This window comes from Henckelia pumila, chromosome 1, assembly GCF_033568475.1.
Source record: "Henckelia pumila isolate YLH828 chromosome 1, ASM3356847v2, whole genome shotgun sequence".
In the NCBI taxonomy this organism is placed as follows: Eukaryota; Viridiplantae; Streptophyta; class Magnoliopsida; order Lamiales; family Gesneriaceae; genus Henckelia; species Henckelia pumila.
The window spans coordinates 123,595,783-123,605,031 of NC_133120.1; the positions used below are offsets into that span (position 1 = coordinate 123,595,783).

The following is a 9,249-nucleotide window of genomic DNA, read 5'->3' on the forward strand; positions in this document are numbered from 1 at the left end:
AACATCAAGCAAACGTGGAAATTTTTTGGAACTATTGAGTTTTATAGCCTTTTACAATGACAAAGTAGCAGAAGTTTTGGACAAAGCTTCATGAAATGCATCATATACATCACCAACAACACAAAAACAAATTTTGCAAGTCTTGGCAGCTAAAGTCAAGAATGTCATTCGAGAAGAAATTGGTGATGAAAATTTTGTATCATCGTTGATGAAGCTCGAGATGAATCTAAAAAAGAGCAAATGTCAATTGTCTTGAGATTTGTAGACGAAGATGGTTATGTGCAAGAGCACTTTTTTGGACTTGTTCATGTTAAAGACACTGTTGCATCAACATTGAAAGAATGTATTTTTTCTATCCTATCTCGTCATACACTTGAAGTTCAAAATATTCGAGGGCAAGGTTATAATGGTGCAAGTAACATGCGTGGTGAATGGAATGGATTGAAAGCTTTAATTTTAAGTGAATGTCCTTATGCTTACTATGTTCATTGTTTTGCACATCGTTTGCAATTGACACTAGTTGCTGCGTCGAAGGAAGTTATCCCAGTCCACCATTTTTTTACCAAGTTAAGCTCTATTATCAATGTTGTTGGTGCCTCGTGTAAGCTTAATGACCAATTAAAAGCAGCTCATGCATCAAATATTGCTCATTTACTCAATATTAATGAGCTTGAGAGTGGGAAAGGACTTAATCAAATTGGTTATTTACAAAGGGCAGGTGATACACGTTGGAGTTCTCATTTAAAATCTATATCTAGTTTGATAAAGATGTTCAGTACAACATGTGAAGTTTTATTTAATATCATTGAGGATGGAAATACACCTGCTCAACGTGGAGATGCTGATGCAGCTTATGAGATGTTAATTCCTTTTGAATTTGTTTTTATTTTGCATCTCATGAGGAAGATTTTGGAGATTTCTAATTTAGTTTGTCAAGCTTTGCAACTTCAGTCTTAAGACATTTTGAATGCAATGCATCTTGTTTCATCTACTAAGTTGCTTATTCAGAATTTGAGAGATGATGGATGGGATGACTGTTGGAGAATGCGGCGATCAGATCAATCAGAATTGATACCCGGTGCAGCGGAAGTTTAAAAATTTTATATGGAACGATTCCATAATGGGTATCAAAACTTTACGATTAAATTGTGTGTGTAAAAATTAAATAACAATTATAAATTTTTACCTCCAATCTCGAATCGAGATTATGGACACCAACAGATTGCTCTGCTCTTGTTGTATATCCCTGGAACTGATGGACGAACTGTTCTTCAATCAGGTCCACGAACGGATATTTAATCCCTCTGATAGATTGCACTAGAAAATCTATCAGAAGTTTCTACGAAGAGAATTAACGAATTTGATCCGTTAAACCAGACTGCAATTCAAAATTCACAGGCTAGATTTTCCCGAGTAGAGAGGGAAGGGGGCGGCCACTTTAGAGAAAAATACTAGGTTTTTTGAAAATTTGTGACCTGTTGTGTCTAATTTCTGTACTGCAATAACTTATTTATAATGTAGGCCGCTAACAGCTTAGGGCCCATTAGTCATAAGTTCAAGCCCGACAAGCAAAGCCCGCATGTTCAGAAATTAATATAAAATTCATCATGACTCCGATTGATAAACCGATTTCACCAATGTGCACAGAAAACATTTCTGCACCTTTTAAAGTCAAGATAAATTTTTCTGAATCCGAATTCAGTGATTTCCAAAAATGCCCATCCCTATGTCATTTTAGGAAATCTTATTCCTCTACTCTTAATTAAGAAGTCCAACTTCTTTGTTCATTAAATTTAACTCTTTAAATTTAACTATCTCAACGGGGATTAAAAATCCATTACTCTGTGTGACCCTCAATGGTTCAGGGATACAGCTAGCCGTGGGCTCACAACTCCTTGTGACTCGGAACAACAATTTCCGACTTGCCCATCGAATCATGGTAAGAGCGCCTAGCAACATCGCCCCATGATTCCCTAGGTATCACTGATAGTGCCTGCAAGAACCAATATATTTTGGTTAGCGTACAGTACGGTCCCTTCATCCAAATATCCCGATCGAATCAACAACCATTGGTAAATCGAGATTCGTTCGAGATTCGATAACTATGCAATACATCTTGAAGATCAAATAGTGACATCGCATGTGCTACTAAGAAACCATTTCTTAAAACACATCATGTACTCTGGCCAGAGATTCGTCACACTAATATCTCCTCAGATCGCATAGGATATCCACACTCGCAAGTATGTGGTGAATCCTTGACAACAAAGCATCGACTCCTATATGTGTTGTAACTGTACCCAATCCCGACACCTGATGACCCCAATAGAGTCGGTAAACGAGTCAAAGTACAGTACTAGCATATAGAGTCTCAATGATGTTTCAAGTAGTAAGGACTAATGGTGTACAACCAAAACCGCGGACTTTATCCACTCGATAAGTGATAACCACTTGGAAAGTCCGGATAGGGTAGTTCGATCATTCATCGTATGAATATTCATTTGCATGCTTCGAACATCTCTATGCTCCTTACCAATGAAACGTGGTACTCTGCATCGCAAATTCTAGTCTCAAACTCGAGCGATCCTTATCCTTATTATCGGACGGCTCAATCGACTAGGAACAGTTTAGAATATACAGTGACTATAAGATGTGTTTCATGATAGACATCTCCATGTTCTACCACATCTTACATACACTATAGTATATTCAAGGTCTTTATCAAAACAACAATAGTATATCACAATATAACAATATGAAGAAAGATAAAGTCATTGCCATTAATAAAAGTGTAAATTATATTAAACAAAAGATTGTTTATACAAAGAGTCATCAAAGCCTTTAGCCACAAGTTGGCTCACCGGGCACCTACTCTTTCAATCTCCCACTTGCCCTAAAGCCAACTAGTCATACTACGTAGACCCATTGCTTCGCGATGTTTGTCAAATAATGGTCCTGGCAAGGGCTTAGTAAGTGGATCAGCGATATTGTCTGCAGAGGCCACTCTTTCGACAGTGATGTCTCCTCTTTCCACAATCTCCCGGATGATGTGGTATTTCCTCAGTACGTGTTTGGATCTTTGATGAGACCTTGGTTCCTTTGCCTGAGCAATGGCACCCGTGTTGTCACAGTACACCAGGACTGGACCAACAACTTCAGGAATGACGCCCAACTCTTGGACGAAATTCCTCATCCAAACGGCCTCTTTAGCAGCAGCTGATGCTGCAATGTATTCTGCCTCAGTGGTGGAATCCACTGTGGTGTCCTTCTTGGAACTCTTCCAAGAGACAGCACCGCCATTGAGCATGAACACAAATCCAGATGTTGACTTCGAGTCATCCACATCACTTTGGAAGCTAGAGTCGGTATAGCCTTCCAATTTTAGTTCTCTTCCTCCATATACCATGAACATATTCTTAGTCCTTCGTAAGTACTTAAGAATGTCCTTCACGGCTTTCCAATGCATTTGACCGGGATTAGCTTGATATCTGCTCGTGACACTCAGAGCAAATGCTACATCCGGTCTGGTAGATATCATCCCATACATGATACTACCTATGGCTGACGCATATGGTACATGTGTCATTTTCTCTATCTCTTCATCAGTCTTAGGACACATAGACTTGGATAGAGAAACTCCATGACACATGGGTAGATGTCCTCTCTTGGACCCATCCATTGAAAACCGTTTCAATATGGTGTCGATGTAGGTTGATTGAGTGAGTCCTATCATTCTCTTAGATCTATCTCTATAGATCTGTATCCCTAGAATTTAGGATGCCTCACCCAAATCCTTCATCGAGAATCTACCTTATAACCATATCTTTGTTGACTGCAACATCCCTACGTCATTCTCAATGAGTAGGATGTCATCAACATAAAGTACTAAGAATGTCACAGCATCCTTAACTACTTTCTTGTACACGCATGGTTCCTCCGGGTTCTTGATGAAACCAAAATCCTTTATTGTTTCATCAAATTTCTGGTTCCAACTTCTTGATGCTTGTTTTAGACCATAAATTGATCTTTGAAGCTTGCATACCTTATGCTCGCTTCCCATGGATGTGTACCCCTCAGGCTGCTTCATATAGATTTCTTCCTTAATGTCTCCATTAAGAAAAGCAGTCTTCACATCCATTTGCCATATCTCATAGTCATACCAAGCAGCTATGACAATAAGGATTCTTATGGACTTGAACATTGCAACTGGTGAAAAGGTTTCATCATAGTCAACTCCTTGTCTTTGAGTATAACCTTTCGCCACCAATCGCGCCTTGTAGGTCAATACCTTACCATCAGGCCCAAGCTTTCTCTTGTAGATCCATTTACACCCTATTGGAACAATTCCATCGGGAGGATCTACTAAAGACCAAACTTGGTTTGTATGCATCGAATCTATTTCCGACTGCATAGCTTCAAGCCATAAATTTGAATCCGCATCAGAAATTGCTTCCTTGAAGTTTCTTGGATCAAATCCAACATCGGGTTCATCTTGATCCCCTTCAAGAAGAAGACCATATCGAATAGGAGGTCTAGAAGTCCTCTCGGATCTTCTAGGTATAGGCGTGTCCATCAATGGTTCCTGAGGTGTAGGATCATTATTTTGTATTTCGGGTTCTTCTCGAATTTCTTCGAGTTCCATCATCTTGCCTTTCTTATCCAATAAGAACTCCTTCTCCAAGAAGGTGGCATTCCTTGAAACAAACACCTTTGTTTCAGCAGGATGATAGAAATAATATCCGATTGAATTCTTCGGATACCCTACAAAATAACATAAGGTGGATCGACTATCCAACTTATCTCCCACTGTCTGCTTCACGTAAGCAGGACATCCCCAAATCCTCAAGTACGAATACTTAGGAGCTTTGCCATTCCATAACTCGTATGGTGTTTTGTTCACTGCTTTAGTGTGGACGTTGTTCAACAACAATACCGCCATTTCAAGCGCATAGCCCCAAAACGAAGGTGGAAGCTCAGTGAAGCTCATCATGGATCGAACCATGTCCAACAAAGTTCGATTACTACGCTCCGATACACCATTCAGCTGAGGTGTCATAGGAGGAGTCCACTGAGAGAGAATCCCATTCTCTTTCAGATAGTCCAAAAACTCGGTACTCAAGTATTCTCCACCTCGATCCGATCGAAGTGCTTTAATACTTTTACTTAGCTTGTTTTCTACTTCAGCCTTGAATTCTTTGAACTTTTCAAATGCTTCAGACTTATATTTCATTAAATATAAATACCCATACCTTGAATAATCATCAGTAAAGGTAATAAAGTAGGTGTGGCCATATTGAGTACCAATTCTAAATGGACCACAAACGTCTGTATGGATCAAATCCAACAGATTTTGACTACGCTCAGGTTTCCCCTTAAAAGGAGATTTAGTCATTTTTCCTTTCAGGCAGGACTCACAAGTAGGTAGAGAGTTAATATCAGACATATCAAACATGCCCTCTCCCACTAGCTTGTTCATCCTCCTTGAGGAAATATGACCTAACCTAGCATGCCAAAGGTTTGCCGGGTTTTGACTATCGATTTTCCTTTTGTTTGTTGTTACCGATTTATCAACATAATTTATTGGAACGTCTTTTAATTTTAAGTTATATAGATCGTTTTCAAGTTGTCCATTTCCAATCAAACATTCATTCTTGTAAATATTGCAAATCCCATTCACAAAATTTCAAGAAAAACCATCTCTATCAAGCATAGAAACAGAAATAATATTTTTAATCAAATCTGGAACAAATAAAACATCTTTCTCATAATACAACTTAAAATTGGTTTGAAAAATTAAACAAATATTTCCCATAGCTATGGATTTAACTCTGGAACCATTCCCGAGCCTTGACTGGGTCTCACCCATCCTTAGCCTATTACTTCTTGTCATCATTTGCAACTCATTGCAAATATGAGATCTACATCTGGTATCCAATACCCAAGAAGTAGTATTAAGAAAAACATTTATTTCAATGTAAAACATACCCTTTGCAGTTCGCAACTGCTCGAGGTATTCCTTGCAGTTACGTTTCCAATGACCGGGTTTCTTGCAGTGATGGCAAACTTGTTTAGACTTGTCCAATTTTGCATGTAACATTTGGCCTTGAGATCATGGTCCAACCATTTCTCTAGTTCGGCCAACCTTTTGGTAGTTACATCAGCCGGGGCTGTTTTCGGAGAAGCCTTTTCTAACACTTAGAAAATCTTTTCCGAACTTAGGACAATCTTAACTTATGGAATTATTCTGTATTGTTTGCGCCAGTAAGTTTGTTTTGTTGGAGAATTGAGACATGTGGATTACGAAGATTCATCATAATGATATACTGAGATGAAACAGACAATTATCGATGATTGTTTAATTAATTTACTAAGACATAAAATAGGCGAAATTTATTTTATGAATCTCACTCCCACTATTTTAACGATTTCACTACCCTCTAGTGAAAACGGAAAACTGTTTTCCTTAGTGAGAACATGGAGTCCAATTGACAAACTATGGTCCCGAATAATATCAGCCAACCATAATTTTCAAAAGGTAGAGCCCAATTGCTTCCAAAGCAACCTCCACGTTTTTACCTCATGTCCAATAAGGGCCCAATAATATGACGCCGTTTATTGTGACATGTCAAGATGACCCATCAATATTAAGTTGTGATGGACGGTCGCCATGTGGATCCCCCAATAATATGAGCCGATCCCATGGGAGTTCCACCCAACTTACAACATGTGTCGATCCAATGTACAGCTTTCCGACGAACGGGCCCCCCCAATAATATGAGCCGGACCGTATCCGCGGGTAGCATCTCATACATTGATCGTTGATGGAAGGTATGAACATTTAAACAATTTTAAATTTCCTTTATTTATCTTGATATCAATTTTAAATCATATTTAAAATGAGGGATTTTAATTTTTAAAAATTTGTCTCATCATTTTTTAAAATTTTGTATGCTTGTCGGATTCACACAATTTTGTCTAAAACATGCATACAACAATAATATCACATATTATATAGGATGATCGATTCCATTTCTAATCGACCCGTGGTTGCCAATCACGAGTCTTAGTCCAATCCTAGGTAATATGCAGTATGCAATGCAATCCTATTACATTGTGCTTCTAATTTACATTTATTCTGTCTTTATTGTCTGCTGGGCCCACCTCCATCTTCAAATCTTCATCTCCCACTAAATCTAATGTATTTACAATAAATAACAATGACAAGTAGGGGATACATTTTTAAGGGGTGGGAACGGGCCATAAACCAAGCCCACTTTTATTACATATGACAATTCATATTGGGCCATAAACCAGACCCATTAATAAATCCAACAACAATAAAAACAAATGTAAATTCCTAACATACACCTACAAAATTGGTCATGGCAATCGATCATACTTATCCAATAAAATTTAATTCAAAATTAATTTATTGGATAACATGCAATGTCAATTTAAATTTAAAAGGATAAAATCATATTTCATATATAAAATCTTATTTTACATACAAAATCATATTTTATCTTTTTATCAAATAAAATCATATTTTATCTATAAAATCCAATTTTATACATAAAATCATATTTTACTCAATATATCCATAAGATCATATCTTATCATCAATTGTACCAAAAATAATTAATTTCAAAATTCAATTTAACGGATAAAATATTTAAATTTTAAAAAATTCAAATTTATCCAAAAATCAATTTTAAAATTTTCGGACTCGAACAATTCGATCCGACGCCTCGTGGACCAATCAAAAACAATTTTTGATTGGACCAAAAATAGAATTTTAACATATTAAAATTTAATTTTAAAATTAAAAAAAAATAATTTTTCGCGTGCCGCCCGGGACATTCCCGGGCTGCCCGCGCCCCAAAGGGCTCGGGCCGGGCAGCCCGGCTGCCCCTAGGGCAGCGACGTGCGCCGTCCTGCGCAGCGCCTAGCGCTGTGCTGGGCAGCGACCATCGCTGCCCCCCCGGGCAGCGATCCAATCGCTGCCCGGGTTTTGCCCGAAATTTTTTTTTTTTTTTTTAAAATATTTATTTTTTTTCAAAAAACCGAGGCTTAAAATTTTTTGTACAATCGATTAATTTAATCGCTTGATCTGAGCAACCTGGCTCTGATACCACTGTTGGAGAACGCGGCGATCAGATCAATCAGAATTGATACCCGGTGCAGCGGAAGATTAAAAATTTTATATTGAACGATTCCATAATGGGTATCAAAACTTTACGATTAAATTGTGTGTGTAAAAATTAAATAACAATTATAAATTTTTACCTCCAATCTCGAATCGAGATTATGGACACCAACAGATTGCTCTGCTCTTGTTGTATATCCCTGGAACTGATGGACGAACTGTTCTTCAATCAGGTCCACGAACGGATATTTAATCCCCCTGATAGATTGCACTAGAAAATCTATCAGAAGTTTCTACGAAGAGAATTAACGAATTTGATCCGTTAAACCAGACTGCAATTCAAAATTCACAGGATGGATTTTCCCGAGTAGAGAGGGAAGGGGGCGGCCACTTTAGAGAAAAATACTAGGTTTTTTGAAAATTTGTGACATGTTGTGTCTAATTTTTGTACTGCAATAACTTATTTATAATATAGGCCGCTAACAGCTTAGGGCCCATTAGTCATAAGTTCAAGCCCGACAAGCAAAGCCCGCATGTTCAGAAATTAATATAAAATTCATCATGACTCCGATTGATAAACCGATTTCACCAATGTGCACAGAAACCATTTCTGCACCTTTTAAAGTCAAGATAAATTTTTCTGAATCCGAATTCAGTGATTTCCAAAAATGCACATCCCTATGTCATTTTAGGAAATCTTACTCCTCTACCCTTAATTAAGAAGTCCAACTTCTTTGTTCATTAAATTTAACTCTTTAAATTTAACTATCTCAACGGGGATTAAAAATCCATTACTCTGTGTGACCCTCAATGGTTCAGGGATACAGCTAGCCGTGGGCTCACAACTCCTTGTGACTCGGAACAACAATTTCTGACTTGCCCATCGAATCATGGTAAGAGCGCCTAGCAACATCGCCCCATGATTCCCTAGGTATCACTGATAGTGCCTGCAAGAACCAATAGATTTTGGTTAGCGTACAGTACGGTCCCTTCATCCAAATATCCCGATCGAATCAACAACCATTGGTAAATCGAGAGTCGTTCGAGATTCGATAACTATGCAATACATCTTGAAGATCAAATAGTGACATCGCATGTGCTAC

At 38.0% G+C, this 9,249-nt stretch overlaps 1 protein-coding gene across 1 annotated transcript; it reads left to right on the forward strand.

Annotated features, from left to right (window-relative positions):
* Positions 1 to 240: 240 nt before the first annotated feature.
* On the forward strand, positions 241 to 957 carry LOC140873922 (uncharacterized). Its single transcript, XM_073277206.1, has one exon. The coding sequence runs from the start codon at positions 241 to 243 to the stop codon at positions 955 to 957; it is 717 nt and encodes a 238-aa protein (XP_073133307.1).
* Positions 958 to 9,249: the final 8,292 nt, after the last annotated feature.